This window comes from Benincasa hispida, chromosome 12 (genome assembly GCF_027475165.1).
Source record: "Benincasa hispida cultivar pf3 chromosome 12, pf3_genome.v1.1, whole genome shotgun sequence".
NCBI classification, from domain to species: Eukaryota; Viridiplantae; Streptophyta; class Magnoliopsida; order Cucurbitales; family Cucurbitaceae; genus Benincasa; species Benincasa hispida.
In genome coordinates, this window is record NC_143489.1 from 16,220,464 (window position 1) to 16,240,135 (window position 19,672).

At 30.2% G+C, this 19,672-nt stretch overlaps 1 protein-coding gene across 1 annotated transcript; it reads right to left on the reverse strand.

Annotated features, from left to right (window-relative positions):
- Positions 1 to 4,401: 4,401 nt before the first annotated feature.
- Positions 4,402 to 5,659, reverse strand: LOC120067419 (putative disease resistance protein At4g19060). The gene has a single exon (XM_039018986.2). It carries the CDS (start codon positions 5,482 to 5,484, stop codon positions 4,654 to 4,656), a length of 831 nt encoding a protein of 276 aa, XP_038874914.1. The 5' UTR covers positions 5,485 to 5,659; the 3' UTR covers positions 4,402 to 4,653.
- Positions 5,660 to 19,672: the final 14,013 nt, after the last annotated feature.

The following is a 19,672-nucleotide window of genomic DNA, read 5'->3' on the forward strand; positions in this document are numbered from 1 at the left end:
AAATAAATATTAAACTCCTAAGAACCAACACGATTTAGGATGATACTTTTTTTATTTGACTATTTATCGTTTTGGTATGTTTCAAGAGGAGATTTTGATTTTGGAATTTTGTGAAATTTTGTGGTATTTTATGTTTTAGCTTAAAATTTTAGTTTTTGTTTTGGTTGTTAAGAAAATTGGTGTCCGTTAAGAATTGAAAGATTAAGAAAAATATAAGAGTACTTATATGAAAAAAATAAGGATATCTATATAATTTATTTTAAAATTGGTTCTTTTCTAACTTAAATTTCAAATAATTTGATAAGTAGGAGCATTTTTTATTTTTTATTTTTAAAGTAATTTTTGTCACGAGGAATTGACGATTTTTGTTCAAATAGTAACGATGGAGGTATTTTTTTTTTTAACTTTTATTAAGTTAAGGGTATTTTTGAAACGTTTTGAAAATTCAGGGGTATTTTTAAACAAAATTTTAACGGTTTCCCTAAAAAACTAAGGTATCTTTTGAACTCTTTTTTAAAGTTAAAGGTATTTTTGAAACTTTTAAATCTTCAAGGACATTTTTGACACAAAGTGTAAAGTCCAGGGGCATTTTTTTACAATTTAACCTTAAATTTTCGTCGACGTTTCGACATTCATACCGATATTTTCATATTCTTATGAGTTCAATATTGATACAAGAGGTGAATCAGCATTTCTATTATATTATGTAAAATTTCTTAAACATAAAAAATAGGCAACATACTAATGTGAAGATGGTATAAATAATAAACATTTGAGCTTATTTACCAAATATACAATGTTTATTTATTAATTTTTTGTTTCTATAATTTTTTTAAGATATCCATCAACAAGGACATTTTACGGATATTTCCATCGAAATATCGGTACAATTGAGATTTGGAGTTTTTTTTTGTTTTTTTTTTTTTTTGACATTGACATTTTAAACTTTGGTTTGTTGATAGTATTAATCATCATTTTCCTCTTCTTCAATTTTAAGTTAAATGGCATACTCACAAGGAAGGGAAGAGTTGTATTTATCAATTTTAAAAATTCTCTCATTGGAAAATTTTATAATAAAATACTTCATTTCGGAGCATAATGAAATATTTTCCTGGAATTGTAAGATTTTAAAGCATAGAGATCTAACCGACTTATTTTCCAAACTTTATAAGTTAAAAAACACATCTTATCTTGTCTCATGTACTTCTCTTTGTCGTTCCAGCAACTTGATCCCACCAAATTGATGTATGATCTGTGCTAACAAGTTTCATATTTGTATACATCATCTCGTTCATCTCGATCAAAAAACTTTTCCACACTACTCTTTCATTCAAGAAAGTCCTCGAGATGCAATCAGGCATGAGATTTTAAATTCCCGCTTTCATCCAACCTCTTCTTTTTTTTTTAATGAAGTCATTCTCAATTAGAAATAATGTCTACATTAAAAAAAAAAAACAAGAATCTCAATTGGAACTTCTCCATAATCATGTAATCGAATCTAGTCGAATGGACTTAAATCGAAGCTCTTGAACTCAAATTTGTGTAGACTCTTGTCGTACCATTTTAAGCAATAATTTCAATTATAAATATAAAATTACTAAAATTTCGTAACAAAATTGCGAAATTTCATAATATATAAAAAAAAATATTTCATAAAATAAATAAATTAGATGAAAATAAATAGGATATGTGATATTTGAATTTTTGACCTTTTAATTGATAATTCATATATTATGCTGATTGAGTTATATTCTTATATTCACATTTAATAAATTATTTCTACAATGAAAAATAAACCTTAAATATTCATTCAATCGATTAATACACACTTTTTTTTTCTCCTTTCTCCCTCTTTATCTAAAATGTGAACCACGTGAACCTTTCATATTTATATCTTTTTTTATTATTTCATCAATCCATTTTCTTCATTCATTAATTTACCATCATTACTTTACCAACTACAACTACATAGTACATACATGTTTTTTTAATTAATAAAAAGAAAAATATCATTGAAATTTTGTAATTTGTGTAAAAAAAAGACTAATTAAACTTTCAAAATTTTCTTTAAACTAAAAAAATAGAAATACTCTTATTGTTAGTTTTTTTTTTTTTTTTAAAAGGTTAATATTTTGTTTAAAAAATATTCTTAAACTTAAAAAAGGTTAAAACATTTTGTTATTGTCAGTATATGAATAGAAACGGTTAAAACCCCCATTATAAAATATCTCTAAACTTTCAAAAATTGACCCTTACTGTTTATTTATACTGTTTATCTACTCTCATCTAATCACCTCCTTCTTCCATTTCCTCTCTGTCCTACTTTAATTTAATGACCTAACACCCAGAGATGTCCACGGGGTCGGAGATATCATTCCCCATCCCGTGAAATTTTCCAAAGGGATCGGGGTGGGATTTTCAAGGAATTTTTTCCCGTTACCTTTTTTTTGTTGGTAAAAAGCCAATCAATTTAAATCACTAATGTGAGAAAAATTTAATTAAATAATTAACTTTATCACTAAATTGTTTATTATGGTTAGTTTTATATGACAATTTGAATTTAAAGATAAATTAACTCAAATTTTGGCCTAAAAAAGATAATTAATTTTTTTTAGTAGAAAGAACTAAATATAAATCAAATTATTCACATATATAATCTAAATTTAAACGTATTCATTATCTTTTTAAATAAATAATCAAATTTGAAATTTAAATGTAATTTTTATATAATAATAATAATAACATAACATTAAATAACTATACTATATAAATATGTAAAAGCTAATCGGGGCGGGGACGAGGACACCCCCAACACTCCCTTCCCCATTCCCCGCCCCTCCCCGTTGGACATCTCTACTAACACCTCCCTACTTTTCCTTTTTTTCCTTAATATTCTCTCTCTTACTCCCTCGTCCATTGATTCTCTTATTGTTACTGATTCTGTTATTTCATGTTAACTGTATAACCTTTGTTTATTTATTTATTTATTTTTTTTAAAAAAAAAGTCCCTTTCAATTAAAGTATATAGACTATAGCAAGAAGGAAAAGAATAATGGAACCACCATGCCAAAAATTGTTTGAAATGTCGATGTTTATCAATGTCTTAATTTTGGAAAAATTTCGATGAAAATATTGGTAGAATTTTGATTTCAATGGATATTTATGAAAAAATCATAAAAATAATAATAAAAAAATTAGTAAATAAACATTTTTTGATTTTTTAAATAAGTTAACATATCTATTGTTTATATTATATTTACAATAGTGATATTTTATTGTTTAATTGTTATGTTTCGTTTTTTTACGATATAATAGAAATATCGATTCACCCTTCATTTCAATATCGAGCCTATGGAAACGTGGAAGTATCAATGGAAATATCGACATGTCGGTAGAAATTTAGTACTATGGTCATATGTTAGTTGTTGATCATATGTTAATAAGTTGTTCGAGTTTAATACACAAAAGGAAAGATACGTTGAGATCTAATTCATAATTTTGAGGACAACTAATAGGAGGAAAAAGAAGAAAACAGGTACATTATCAAATTTGTAGCGATGAAGGCTTTGTTTTTTTTTTTTACAATTCAAATTACTCAATTTATCATGAATAGTTAACAAGATTCATACTAAGATCAAAGATGATATTCCATAGCCAATATTATATATATAAAATGAGGGTAACTTTGTATGTTGTTTTAAAATTTGTTTTTTCCAACTCAAGATAAGTTCAAAAAAAATTATCTGTACTATAATAACGATAGGATAATTTTTTTTTGGAAAGGTTTAGAGTATTAATGTAACTTTTGAAAGTTCAAAGGTATTTTTGCAATGACTTTGAGCATAGGATTTAAAGGGGTGCCATATATAAATCCTCTAGTTCCATTGGTGCCTAAGTATATACATTTTTTTTCTGTATTCTCCTCAAATTATAAAACTACTCTTTCTCTCAGATGTGGCTAACACACTATTAATGAACCATGTAAATCTCTATGTCGTTCTTTACTATTCATGCTTTTTTAATTTGTCAATTTCATTTATGTCATAATAATACATTAGTGATACACTAAACTCTTTTATGTAGTTGATCTATGCATATTATTATTAATATACCAAAATTAGTGATACATAATTACATACATCAAGTTTATAATTGATCTACAAAAAAAAAATGTATTACATTATGAATAGATCAACAACTCTTCGTGTCCTACATGGGAGTTAATTTCCCTCTTCACTCCCCCAAATTATTTATACATTAACAAATTTTTAACTTAACATGGAGTGAAGTTGTGAAGTCATTGACTCACACTCAAAGAGTCAATAAATATAAAATTGACGTTCTTAATAGTTGAGACCACAAACGCCTAAGGACTAAATTAAATGCCCAAACAACTCCAACTCATACAATTCCTTAATCTCAATACCTCCTTAAGAAGTCAATCAAAACATAACATAACTATCACAATCTAAAATGGGCTTAGCTCCATGTTAATTGGAAAAAAAAAAAAAAAAAGAACATTTTTATTTTGGATAATGAACAATAATTAATCCAAACAAAATGAGAAACGAAAGAGGAACAGAAACTTTTGATTCTTAGTTTTCTCCTTGAACTTCATCATCTTGTTCTTGTTTTTTCTTCTTCTACTGTATCTTAACTCCTTTGTAATTCATTTTGGAATTGAATCTTCCCCATCATTTTAGCGATGAATGGAAGACCACCACATTTCTTCAACAATTCTACTTTCAATACCTCCAAATTTGGAGGATCGGAGATGGAATTTCCATTTTCCCCGACTTCTTGCCAGAAAATCTTCCAGAAACTTTCTGGGTCTTTATGAGGAACCAAACACCGCAAATTTCCCTCTCCGACCATAGCTTTTGCAGCTTTTTCGCTTCTGCTCGTTACAATCACAGCCCCTCCATTTCCTTTTGGAAACCCATCTCTTAATTTCTCTCCAATTTTCTCACAAGAATTCAAATCCCAGTACCAATCACTCTGTTCTTCCCCTGTTTTAAATTCTTGAACATCATCCAACACAATCAGATACCGTTTGCCTCTCAGTTGAAGGCGGACGGCGTAGAGGAGGCCGCCGAGTGTTTCCCCACCGGGAAAATTTGTGTCCACTCCGAGAGAGCTCAGCATTCTCTTTAGAAGAGCGATTTTGGGATCTCTGTCTTCGGTGAAATTTCTTGACATCGAGACCCAAATTCTGGGGAAATATTTGGATTTCACTTCTCGGTCTTGGAGAAGGGCTCGGCAAATTGTTGATTTTCCGATCCCTCGGACTCCGATGATTCCGATTGCTCTGAAGCCCTTTCCGCCGCCGCTGGGTGGTTTCTGGAGCATTTTCTGCAGAACCAGAAGCTCGTTTTCGACGCCGTGGACGGTGGATCCGGCGACGGGTTCAGTAACCCATCTCGAGATTTGGGTTTTTGGTTGGTCGGCGGGAAGGATCTCGGAATTATGGAGTTCGCCGTTCATGTCTCCAGTGGTCGTGGGTTTGTGTTTTGAGGTGCTTTATTGGCGGAATGAGTGGATCGGAAGATCTGCAATTTATTCCTCACGTGGAAGATGAGGCCATCTCTTATTGGAGTTCCGAGTTTGAAGTGTTAGTAACCATGGAAAATATATCTTTTAGTAAAAATTTACCTTTTAAAATTTTAAGCCCATTTTACATAAAATTCAAAATTTAAACTTCCAAACGGCCGAGCACACAAATTTCGATCCATTTCTATCAATATTTTCACATTTTCATATGTTCGTTATTGATATTAAGGGTGAATCAATATTTCAATTATGTCGTATAAAAATCCACAAAACATGATAATCAAGCAACAAAATATTACTAATATATATATAAGGTAAATAATAGACAATCATATAATATTTCTTTATTAATTTAAATTTATTTTTTAATTTGTTATTTTTATAATATTTCCAAAATTATCCATTGAAATTGAAATTTTATCGATATTTTCATCCAAATTTTCGTAAAATTAAGATGTCAATATCTCTATTAACATCGATATTTTAAACATTGATAGACATGATATAAATTTTGAAGTTAATATTTAATTACTGTAATCTCTAAATTTTGTTCTTCTTTTTAAATTTTCAGATTACACACAAAATTGAAAGTTTTAAACTTTTTGAAAAATTGATTAGGTTAAATTAAAAGTTGTTAGATACATAATAAAAAATTTATGAACTTAGCTCCAATTGGATTGACTTGAAAAAAGTGTTTTTAAAAAAACTCATTTTTATTTAAATATTTTTTTATAAAAATTTATTAAAATACATTTGAAAAAACTATTTCGAGTGAGTGCCAAATACTTTAATTTCTTTCAAAATGATTTATTTTTTTAATTAAAACACTCAAAATGTATTATAAACCTACCATTAATTACATAATTTAAAAAAAATCAAAAACTAAATAGATCTAAACATTCCAATTTAGAGACTAAAATTATAATTTTATCTATTTATAGTATTTCATTTGGCGATGTGATAATAGTAACTGAAAAGTATAAAGTAAAAATTATTATTGGCCCTGAATTAAGTAACATTAAGATAACTATCGCAAGTAATGATTTGGTCCCTTTAATTAAAAAAATATATACAATAATTTAGTCATTTCAATGAAGAAAAAAATAAGGATTGTTTTTAAATATAGAAAAATAAACTAAAATATTTATAAAATATAATAAAATTTTACAACTATCAATAATAGAAACTGATATAAGTGTCTATTAGTGATATTGATAGACACTGATAGAAGTCTACCAGTATCTATCAGTGTCTATCATTGATAGTTGTAAAATTTTGCTATATCTTATAAATATTTTCAATAGTTTTACCATTTGAAATAATTTCCCAAAAAATGATAAAAAAATTCCTTTATTAGTTTTGTTAAATTGGATAGTTAAGTTAGAATTTATGACTTACAGTTTGATAAAGGTATCAGAGACTATTCATGAGAAATTGAGAATTTTATCCAACCATAAGGACTATTTATGAGACTTTTTCTATTAGAAAAACTAAATTCTAACTTTCTCCAAATTATAGAGACCAAATTTGTAATTAAACCATTTTACTAATATTTTTTCCTTCTCATCACTTGTATTTGTATAAACTTCTTTTCCAAAATCCTTCAATTCTAGCTAATCTACTCTTTTAAATAGTCTTTTTTTTTCCCATTCAATGACAGAAGCTACTAAATGTTGTTCGTTGTTAACTCTGGATCTCAATCGTCGTTGTGTCATGAAAAATCCATTACCTTAAAAACAAAAATCGGCATAGTCTCGATTCTATACATCCCAATTGTTTGTTGCTTTTCAAGGTTTACACAACTTTCCAAATGCAAATATGTACTCGTCGGAGAAAGGAATGAAATCAAAGAAATACTTATTCAGATAAAATCAAAGAGATGAAAATAATCTCTATCTTCCAAAATAAAAAATTGTGTCCTCAATTTATAGAAAATCATTTTAGATCTAAAATTAATTTTAAATATGTAACAAGCGGATTACACATTAGAATGGTAATCATCATTACAATTTTTGTAACCATCAAAATATTTTTTTTTTTATTATAATATTAAATAAGTCACAAAGTTAAGAATAGAAGTCATCACAATGATAAATCATTCTCTAACACTTTAACATGTTGTTTGGAGCACAAGTTTGGAATAAAAAAAAACTTTGGTGTTTATTGGTTGGATGATTTCTGATGAGTTGTTTTTGCTTGATTTGGTTAGTCTTTTTTCTTTTCTAAAAAAAAAAATATTTAGGCATTTTAACCTCCATTTCTGGAACATGATAATTTGTTTTTAAATTGCATATCAATATTTTGACAAAACCCTTCATTTTTTAAATAATTTTTCAAAAAGATTCATAAACATCAACATTATTCATTTTTATTTCTTAAAATTGAGACATCGATATTTTTATCCACCTCGAGATTCAAAATCTTATCTAGAAGGTTAAGTTAAATGAAGCTTCAAATTATCCTCAAAATTTAGCTTAATTTTATAATAACATCAAACAATATTTTAACAGTACTGTGTTCAAAATTAAAAAACTAACGGTCTGTTTGGAGTTAACATGTCTATGGAGTTAGAAAGTCTATGTTTAAGGTGTAAACTTGTTTAGTCTAGAGTTAGAAAGTTTTTGTTTGAGGTGCAAAGTTAAGATGTTAAATCAGGAGTATCTAATGCAATTCTTTGTAATCTAAAAAAGTAAAATTTTCTAGTGGTTATTTTTATTTACTTAATTTTTTTAACCCTTTAATTGCATATAAATTTTACATATTTTTTAATACTCAATTGAGATGTCAACTTAAAACATTCACATATATTTTACAATTTTTTTTCATGCAACTATTCTACTTTGTTAATTGTGTATATTATATTGAATGATCAGAATAATAAGCTTGAATCAGAATACACTGAATTACAGAATAAATAGATACAAGTCCAACAAAGGAAAGAACCATAAAGGAAAAAAATACAGAAGGAAAAGATACAAAAGATCAATAATCGAAATAAATCCTAATTAACTTTAGCACCGTCCCTCAAACTCAAGGTGGTAGAAGTAACTTGAGTTTGTGAATGACGGACTGAAGCGACTATATGACAGAAACAGAATTAAACTTCTGAATCAAATCACGGTAGACTTGGACCAGAAACAAAAACCCATGAAAAACTTTTAGATTGGAAACAAAAACCCAAAAATAAATGAAAACACAAAAAAATTATGGGTTGGAGACAGAACCCATAGAGAACTTCTGGGTTAAGAAATAGAGATTCTCATGAAGAGATCTAAAACAAAACCCACTTATATGAAAACCCTAAGTTTTGAAAATTAAAAATCCAAATATTGAACCCCTAATATCAAATTCTAAAACCTTTAATCAATTTGACTATAATCCCAAAGGAAAGGTCTATATTTAGATTACCTTTTGATCGAAGACCAAGAGATAAGGAGAACTAGTTCTTTACTCCAAATTTGAACGCTTCACAAATAAGATGATCAGACTTACCTAAATGTTCTTAGCATGCAACCCTAATTCAAGAATTGCAAAAGTGTTGATGAAACTCTTTCATCTACCAGAGAATTTTCATTCAAAGAAAACTCTAAGACTTCAACATCCAAAAACTCTCCCCTACAACCTAATGGTCAGGCTTTATATAGCCTCCCAAAATCCTAATTTGTGCCACATTGTAGATTTAATAAAATGACAAAATTAATCTTGTTGGACATGTTTAGAAAGGATAAAAATGGAAAAAAAAATTAAATTTACACCAAAATTATTAAATAAACATAAATAATAACTTGATGCCGGGGAGGTTCATATCACTCTCCTCCTTTGAAGGATTTGTCCTAGAATCCAAATCAAAGTCTTGTAAGATAGTTTTAAAATTATGAGAAGAAAATGATGTCACTCTTCTTAAAATTCTCCTGGATGGTCTCCCTTGCAAAATTACCTTATAGTCATGAAATGTCAAATGTTAAAAAATATATATAATAATTGAGTCATTTTAATTAAAAAAATGATTTTTTTTAAATATAGAAAAATAAACTAAAATATTTACAAAATATAGCAAAATTTTATAACTATCAAGGATAGAAACTGATATCAGTTTCTATAAGTGATATTGATAGACACTAATAGAAGTCTACCAGTATCTATCAGTGTCTATCATTGATAGTTCTAAAATTTTGCTATATCTTATAAATATTTTCAATAGTTTTACCATTTGAAATAATTTCCCAAAAAATAATTTAAAAAAATTTCTTTATTATTGTTAAATTGGATAGTTAAGTTAGAATTTATGACTTACAGTTTGATAAAGGCTTCAGAGACTATTCATGTCACCAAAAAGCTGATAGAAGCTGATATCAGTATCTACTACATGTCTCCAAAAAGAATTAGGCAACTGATCATAACTCATCATTGAACAAACCATGTCCAACAGGGTTCTATTTCTCCTTTCCGCTACTCCATTCTATTGAGGTGTATCGGGTGCTGTGAGTTGAGATTGAATTCTCTATTTTATCAAATAGTCCTGGAATTTTAAGTCCATATACTCACCCCCGATCTGATCGAAGTGTTTTAGTCTTTTCACCTAATTGGTTCTCAACCTCTGCCTTATATTCTTTGAACTTTTCAAGGGTTTCAGACTTATGATACATTAGGTAAATATAGTTATATCTAGAATAATCATTGATTTCATCAAACCATAGAGGTCTGAATGTATGAGCTCTAAGGGTTCTTTTGCTCTAAGACATTTTCTCATAAAAGATCTTTTGGTCATTTTACCCTCAAGACATGATTCACAAGATGGTAGAGAGTTATCTTTCAACTGACTTAAGAGTCTACTCTTAACCAATCTCCCAATCTTATTGGGATTACTGTGGCCAAATCTTAAGTGCCAAATATAGGCTTTAGGAGAAAATTTTTTGTTTCTTATTTTGAGTTTCAACTGTTTTAAACATTTTTATATTCAAAACAACTTTTACCTCAGTTGGTTTTAACACATATAAGTTATTTCCAGTTTTGTGGATACATATTTTAATACATTTTGAAATAATGAACACTTCATTATCTTCAAAAGAGACTTTATACTTTTGTTCTATCAAACATGAGATAGATATTAAATTTCTCCTCATGGTAGAAATGTAATAAACATTTTCAAGTGAAATGAATCTATCTTCAACAAATAACTTTTTATCTCCCTGCTTTAACTGAGATAACCTCCCCGCTCTCCGTACCTTAAAGGTTGTTTCGCCTTCTGCAAGTTGCCTCTAGGAACTAGTTTCCTGAGCGAAAGCGCACATATGATTAGCAGCACCTGAATCTAATATCCATGTTAATTTATTATTTTCTGCTACACCTGTCCCAATGACAAGTAGATCATATTTACTTTGTTGTGCTTTCTTAGTTTCCTCATGTATGACATTCATGTTTCTTAGTTTTAACATATTTAGAACATGTTCATTAACAGAGGTTTTATCCCTTATGTCATGGTTATAAACTTCTTCAAGAATATCATTCTTGACAAATGATCCAAACAATGTATGTAATGAATCCTTGATTTCTTTAGCAGAAACCATGTTCTGGAATTTCTTAACTAGTATATCGGATATATTTGTTTAGATATGAATTCGGGCCTTTTCATTTGTCTTAATCCATTTGTCATATGCACTCCAAACTCTTTGGTTTAGAGATGAGCTGGGAGATAGAGGGTATTCCTATGTTAAAACAAACTTTAAATCATCATATGCTAGTATTGCGTTTATATTTGATTTCCATGTTGAAAATTAATATTGTTAAATTTATCGAAAGCGAGTAATTTAAAATAATTTGACATGCTGAAAATATAAATAAATTCTAATCAGTATATTGCTTTTAAATCTAATCAAAATTTTAGTAGAAGTAATAATGTACTTAAATTTTATTATTTATTTACAACGATACTTTAGTGACTCAGAATAGATTCTACCTAGGGGCAGTCAAATACTCCTTCACTGAAGCAAGACATTCTTGACTAAATACTAATTCCAGAAAAACTTTTACTTCTATAGTTATTTAGTTACCGTTTTTTATCAAGAACTCACGAACTCTTAGTAACTTTTGTAAGTGTAACCCTCCATTTTCAGACCTCAAAGTTCAACCCCAATGATGCTTCTGAATTGGAGAGTCAAGGTTGGAAATGGACCTAAGAAATCCTATCCATTTTTGAAGTTTGAGTTGTTTTGAATCCCATGTTACAATTCTCTCAAGGGATAGCCACCGAAAAAAACGACTAGCTTATGTTGCCTAAAAACGACAAGCAGACACAACATAGAAATCTCACGGACTAATGGAAGAGATCGCAGGATATGTTGATACACATCCTTCACCTACTTACTATGAACTACTTCCCCTATTCACCTTGCTATTGACCCATGCAAACACTTTTTGAATGAAGGTCACTCCCAGGGTGATACGAAGCCGAGCATGAATCTCACGGTGTGAACTCTTAGGGATGTGAGAGCTAAGAATAACATATCGTATATATTATTAATTTTCCACTGAAGTTTTCTATTTGTTTTGGGTAAATATTTACTTAGGTATATTCCAGCTAATAAACAACCTAAGTCTAGGTATTTATCCAAGTATAACATTTATATTTGGATTTAACCTACAATGTCTAAGTGATCAACCATTTTATTACCTCACTTTACTCATGCATGCTCATAAAAATGGGTTAACAAAACTCAAGAACTGATTAAAATCTCCAGGTAGTAGGTGCTTCATAAACCGTCAACTTAAGTACCTCCAGCCTTAGACAGGATTTTAGCCCGGGTGAGTTTGTAACCAAAGTTACAAGATAACGACCTATTTAACTATTAAAAAAATTGTTATTTGTTAACCCTAGGTGAGCATGCATCTTATCTTTGTTATGGATTTTAAATGTCTAATTTATTTTATCACACTTTATAAAATATAGACATGCTTTCAATCCATAACATTCATCAAACATTTCACAATTTAATATAACACTTTATATTAAAAAATGAAATTCTAACACCTGCATACTATATATTATAACCATTCACAACATACTTCAATGCATGCTACATGCTTCCTATGGTAGGATTTTCAATCTACATGGCATACTATGTGCACATACAAGATTTATTTAATTGTAACATACATTCATAATGCCTAAATAATTAAGTACACACTGATATGGACCAATTTTGACATCCTAAACAAGCAAACAACCTAAGTTATTACAATAGCAATTAAAAATAGCTTCAAACAGCCTTTAGACTGCACAAATCGACATCAACGGGACCCGAACCACCCAAATCGAACCTCCAAGGCTTGAAATCAAGCTGAACCGATCAAAACAAGGATGAACCAAACCTCCACGACCTGAACCGGCCGAACCGGTTCACCGTCGAACTGTTCGAATCACATGCGCGTATTTCTGGAATGGATGAAGCACAACGCTGTAACACTTCAAAGCAGCATTGCAACGCTTTGAGGAATATCTTCATGTTGGTGGGTTGTCTGAAGAATAGCGTTGCAATGCTGCAAGGCAATAACTTCAAAAATGTTTTTATACTGCTGAGCTTGTTTCCTTCTTTCTTCAATTATAACCTAATTAAAACTTTATTGACTCTAACAAATTTATAAACATTTAATCACGCATTAAGACCCATAAACAAAGAGTCAATTACAACAATTACAACAGAATTGAAGATAAATCTAATGCCAAAACTGAAATTATCTATATCAACACCGATATTCATACAACTTATGAAAATCACCCACCAAGCTAAAATTAACATGAATTAAGTGCTTAAATCTGCTTTGATATCAGTTGTTGGTATTGACAATCAACAAGTGGAAGGAATTTGGATCTTAAGAACTCTAATTTCATCAATTTTAGCAATCTAGCAACCATGGTCATAATAACGAAATAGAATTTAAGAAGTTCATACCTTAGAAGAATTCTACTATTACTTCAATTCCAACTCGAATTTATTCTCCAACATCTTGTAGACCACCACTTGATCTTCTCTACTATCCTCTAAGACCTTAGATTGGATTGTAAGATTAAAATGAGCTGTAATTGGAGGGAATTTTTTGAGTTTGGATGAAGAAGTCCTGAATATTTTTCAACCATAGAGAAAGAACTTTTCTTTCTCTTAATTCAACAGCCTCTCCTACTCTTCTCAGCAAGACAATTCGGTCTTTTTTGTCAAAATCAACATGCAAATCTAATTTGATGTCAAATGGACACCAAGAACTCATGCATTAAGTGGAAAATGAAGTGGTCTATTTAGTGGGAAAATCCTACTTGAATTTAAAATCAATTTCAAATGAATTTTCTTTAAAATTCATGAAAATTAAATTTAAATTTATAAAATACTTGATTCATCAATCAATATTTATAAAATATTAATTTTAAACAAAATTGATTTTAAATAATTAATTAAACAATTTTAATTTAATATCAAATATTAAATAATTAAACCACTAATACCACAGACATGAATCCCTATTCATCAATTTAATATTTAAAGCACATTTAAATATTCTTCTATTCTCTAATTTCATTTAATTCGATAATTAAACGTATAATAACCGATTCCATTAATTCAAATTTGAGTGTTTCAAATTTTCTCATCGCGCTATTCTAAAGTTTAATCCGTTTGTGAGCTAGTAGGGGGACCTAATGGACCTACAGATCATGAGCTCTAACGACTCCGAGATTAATTGGCTAAACTCTTTAAACCGAACTAATTAACATTCGTTAACTACCAAGTCACTCCACTAAAGCCCAGTAGTTGCACTCCTTTCACTGTAGATATATTTCTATCCACACGATATAACCGTAATAAGTAGGTCAGCCCTTCACAGATTGTTCGTAATAATGGCTGGGTCAAAAGCTATTTTACCTCCGAGATTACACCATACTCCTTAAGTCTCACGGATCTTCTAATAAACAATTGGTTTATAATCTAATCATCAAACTGAGTCCCCCTCAGGCCAATGAGAGGGTGGGGTCTTTTGTTTAAGACCTGGAGTCATCACTTAAGGGAACGACCTCTCTACTATCCCTCAAAGTGGGTAGGATTGAATTTCATCTTCCATCCTATGTCCCCAACTATCTACCCAGTCTTACCCTTGAAATGGGAGGCTTATTGAGCCGGTGCTGTTAGGTCGACCCTCACCCATACAAATATAAGGATAATACCGAATAAACAGGAGTTTACAGTTAGCTCGAGATTAAAGGTTAAGTTACTTAGGTAATCACTTTGAAATAGTCAGTCTTATACAGCAAACAATGTTATAAAGTAAGAGTGACGTATTTCTTGGTTTGGTCTTATACAAACTCTTTGCATAGGATGCCTCCACTCGTATGTCTCCACTTGAATGATTTAGGATCACATCCTTTGCACTAAATACAAAGTGGGTCGCGTTCGATAGTGTTTCCATAATAAGGTACCCAAGTGTTATTTGTATACTATAGATCATTTTGGCTATCTACTTGAACTTGATCCACTCTTATGTCTCCACATAAAGTCCAAGTACTCATGTAATAACCATGGATCTTAGTTTATTAGATTTAGGTTCTTTCTAAAATGAAATGAGCAATTCATACATTCAATAACAACTTTATTGAATAAGCCTCAATAACATCATTATTGATAAATAAGTTTACTTTTAGAACTGCGAGTTTTAGGACGTAAAACTCAACATTATTGACAATCTTCTTGTAAACACAAGGTTCGTCAATGTTCTGTTCAAAGCAATAAGATTTGGTCACAGTGTTAAATCTTATATTCCAGGGTCGAGACACTTGTTTTAACCCATAATGGATCTTTTAAGCTTGCAAATCTTTTACTCTTGACCTTGTTGAATAAACCCCTCTGGTTGAGACATATAGATACTCTCTTCAAGATAGCCATTCAGAAAGGCTGTCTTGACATCCATTTGCCATATCTCATAAACTTAAAAGGTAGGAATGGATAAAAGTATTCTAATTGACTTAATCATGGCAACTGGAGAGAAGATTTTTTCATAGTCCACCCCATTTCTTTGTGTAAACCTTTTTGCCACGAGTCGAGCTTTGTAGGTCTGAACCATACCAACTTGGTCTCGTTTTCTTTTATAGAACCATTTGCAACCAATAGGTTTTACCCCATTTAGTTGATCTATAAATTTCTAGACTAAATTGAAGTACATAGACTTCATTTCGAGATCCATGCTTTTTATCCATTGGTCTCGATCTACTTCATCCATTGCCTGTTTAAAGTTTAATGGATCCTCCAAGCCATCATCAGATATGACGACCTGAGTTTCTGTTAAACCCATGTGACGATCAGGCTATTGAACAATCCTCCCACTACGTCGAGTCATTCTCAACTCTTGAAATGGTTGTGTGTGACCAAATGTGCTAGTTTCATCAACGACTTTTGTTGATGGACCAGCCTGATCAACAACTTTTGTTGATCTATCTATAGTTTCTCTGGACATCTCATTTAATTCTAGTTTAGTGCGAGGTTGATGATTTCTTATATAGTCTTTCTTTAAGAATGTAGCATTTGTCAATACAAACACTTTATTATCTTCAAGATCATAAAATAGACCACATTTTATTTATTTGGGATATCCTGCAAATAGGCATACTTTTGAATGTCGTTCTAGTTTCTTTGGGTTTTACACCAATACATGTATCGAGCATCCCTAAATTCTGAAGTAATGTAAACTACCTTTACGACATCTCCACAACTCGTTTGGTATTACTGAAACACTTTTTGCAGGAACCATGTTCAAAATATACACTGCAACCTGTATTGAATATTCCCAAAATGAAGTGAGCATAACTCATCATGTAACAAACCATGTCCAACAGGGTTCTATTTCTCCTCTCCGTTACACCATTTTGTTGTGGCGTATCGGGTGCTGTGAGCTGAGATGAGACTGAATTCCATATTCTATTTAATAGTCTTGGAATTTCAATTCCATATACTCACCACTTCGATCTGATCGAAGTATTTTAATATTTTTACCTAATATGTTATCAACCTCTGCCTTATATTCCTTGAACTTTTCAAGAGTTTTAGACTTATGATGATTAGCTAAATATAGCCATATCTACAATAATTATCAATGAAACTAATGAAATATTTAGATCCTCCTCGTGCTTTAATGTTCATCGAACCACAGAGGTCTGAATGTATAAGCTCTAAAGGTTCTTTGGCTTTTTGACATTTTTCCCATAAAAGATCTTTTAGTCATTTTACCCTCAAGACATGATTCGCATGGATGTAGGGAATTGTCTTCTAACTGATTTAGGAGTTCACTCCTTAACAATCTCCCAATCATTTTGAGATTTTTGTATCTAAGTCTCAAGTGCCAAAGATAGGCATTAGGAAAAATTTTTCATTTTTTTTTATTTTGAGTTTCAGTTGTTTTAAACATCTCTATTTAAAATAGTTTTTCCTTAGTTGGTTTTAATATATATAAGTTATTTTCAAGTTTAGCAGAACATATTTGAATACCTTTTGAACTAATGAACACTTCATTGCAATTAAAAGTAACTTTATACATATGTGCTAATAAACAAGAGATTGATATTAAGTTCCTTTTCATGTCTGGTACACAATAAACATTTTCTAACAAAATGTAGGCATCTTTGAAAAATAATTTCAAATCTCCAACTACACGAGCTGAAACGACTCACCTGTTCCTACCTTGAAAGTCATCTCATTCTCTGTAGCTATTTCCAAGAACTAGTTTCCTGAATGAAAGTGCAAATATGGTTAGCAACGCCCGAATCTAATTTTTAGGTTCAATGACAAGTAAATCAGATTTACCTTGTTTCGTCTTTTCAACATTCTTTTCAGCAAGGTATTTTGGGCAGTTTATTTTTCAATGCCCATCTTCATCATTTACCTTTAGTAACTTTGGCCTTGCTTTTATTTGCAGGAGCTTTCCTTTTCCTTTTTCCCTTCTTCTTCATCTGAATACTCTTATCTTTAGAAGTAGAAGGTACATACTTCTTTCCAGAGGGTTTAGTCCTAGAGACAATCCCGTCTGGAATTTTTCAGGAGTTACGACATTTGTTTTAACTTCCTGATCTTTATTTTTCATCAGAGTTTGATAAGTCTAAAGCTCATTAAGAAGAGTAGTCAGATTATATTCTATTTTGTTCCAAATGGAGCAGTCGCCGTAAAAGCGACACGAAACCAAGTATGGATCTCATGGTGTGAACTCTTAGAGACGTGAGAGCTAAAAACAATACATCATATATATTATTAATGTCCTACTAAAGTGTTCTATTTGTTTTGGATAATTGTTAATCAGGTATATTTCAGCTAAAAAACAACCTAAGTCTAGGTGATTATCCAAGTATAATATTTACATTTGGATTTAACCTACAATGTCTAAGTGATAAACCAATTTATTACCTCACATCGTTTACGCATGCTCATAAACCCGGGTTAACAACACTCAAGAACCAGCTAAAATCCCCAAGTAGCAGGTGTTCCGTAAAACATCAACTTAAGTACCTTCAACCTTAGATAGGATTTAGCTCGGGTGTGTTTGTAACCATAGTTTTACAAGATAACGACCTATTTTAACTAATTAAAACAAGTTGTTATGTGTTTACCCTAAGTGAGCATGCATCTTATCTTTGTTATAGATTTTAAATGTCTAATTCATTTTATAACACTTTATAAAATTGTAGACATGCTTTTCCATCTATAACAACACCAAGCATTTCATAATTTAATATAACAAATTATATTAAACACATGAAACCCTAAATCATGCATACTATATATTATAACAAATTACAACATACTTTCAATGCATGATCATGCTTTCTATGGTGGGATTTTAAATCTACATTGCATACATTATCCACAAATAAGATTTGATTTAATTTAATTATAACAGACATTCCATAATGCATAAATAATTAAACACACACCGATATGGACTAGTTTTGGCATCCTAAGCAAGCAAAAACTAAATTATTACAAGAATAATTTTAGAAACGGCTATGGATCACCCTTGAATCGCCTGAATCGGTTCCAAAACTCTCGAGCCAAACCTCCAAGGCAAGGGAATGGGCTAAACTTGACCTAAAGCAGCTGAACTAGACCATCAGTAGCCGAACCGACCAAAATTGAACCACCCGAACCTACTGCATCCCCGCATGTGCCTTCCTGGGCTGGCTAAAGAACAACATCGTAACTTTGTTCATGTAGCGCTGCAATGCTGCGAAGGTAGTGGCAATTTTGCTAGTGTTTTCTACGAGCTTGCTTCAATTCTTCTTCAATTATAACTTAATTGCAGCTCTATTGATTATAACAAATTTATAGGCTCTTAATCACACATTAAGACCCATAAACAAGGAGTCAATTACAAAAACTACAACATATTTAAATAGAAATCTAATGCCAAAACTATAATAAATCCATATCAACACTCATTTCATACAACATATGAAAAACACCTACCAAGCTAAAATAACGTAAATTGAATACTTAATATATGCCCTAATACTAATTGCTAGAGTTGACATTCAATATGCAGAAGTAATTTTGATTTTAAGCATTATAGCTATATTAATTTTAGTGAATTAGCATGCATGTCCATTTTTTAAAAATTAGGGTTAGAGAAGAACAACCTTTGAATAATCCCTTAATTACTCCAATCTACTGCAAATTTCTTCTTGAAAACTTGACGTAGACTGCCACAAGAACTTCTCTACTATCTTCTTGATCTTAAATTAGGTAGTGAAATCCAAATTGAGAGATGTTTTGAATGAATTTAGAGTTAGAGAGGATTTTTGGAGAAAAACAAATTTTCCTTCAAAATTTAAATTTTGCATGAACCTCTCAATCTAATTAAAATTCATCTATTTATAGATGAATTACATGCAAATATATTAAACAAGAAATAGACACCAAATCAATTTCTTTTTAATGGGTTTATGGGCGTTTAAAATTAAAAATAAGATAATGGGAAATGTGGGAACTTCCCACTTTCTTATTTTTAATTATTTTATAAAATTAAATTTCTAAAATAAAATTTAAAAGGAATTTTAAATAAAATTAATGCAATTTAAATAATTTTATTTAAAGTAACTAAT

Excerpts from the sequence above, each read along its gene's own strand:
- LOC120067419 (XM_039018986.2), bottom strand. The coding sequence starts at position 5,484 with ATGAACGGCGAACTCCATAATTCCGAGATCCTTCCCGCCGACCAACCA.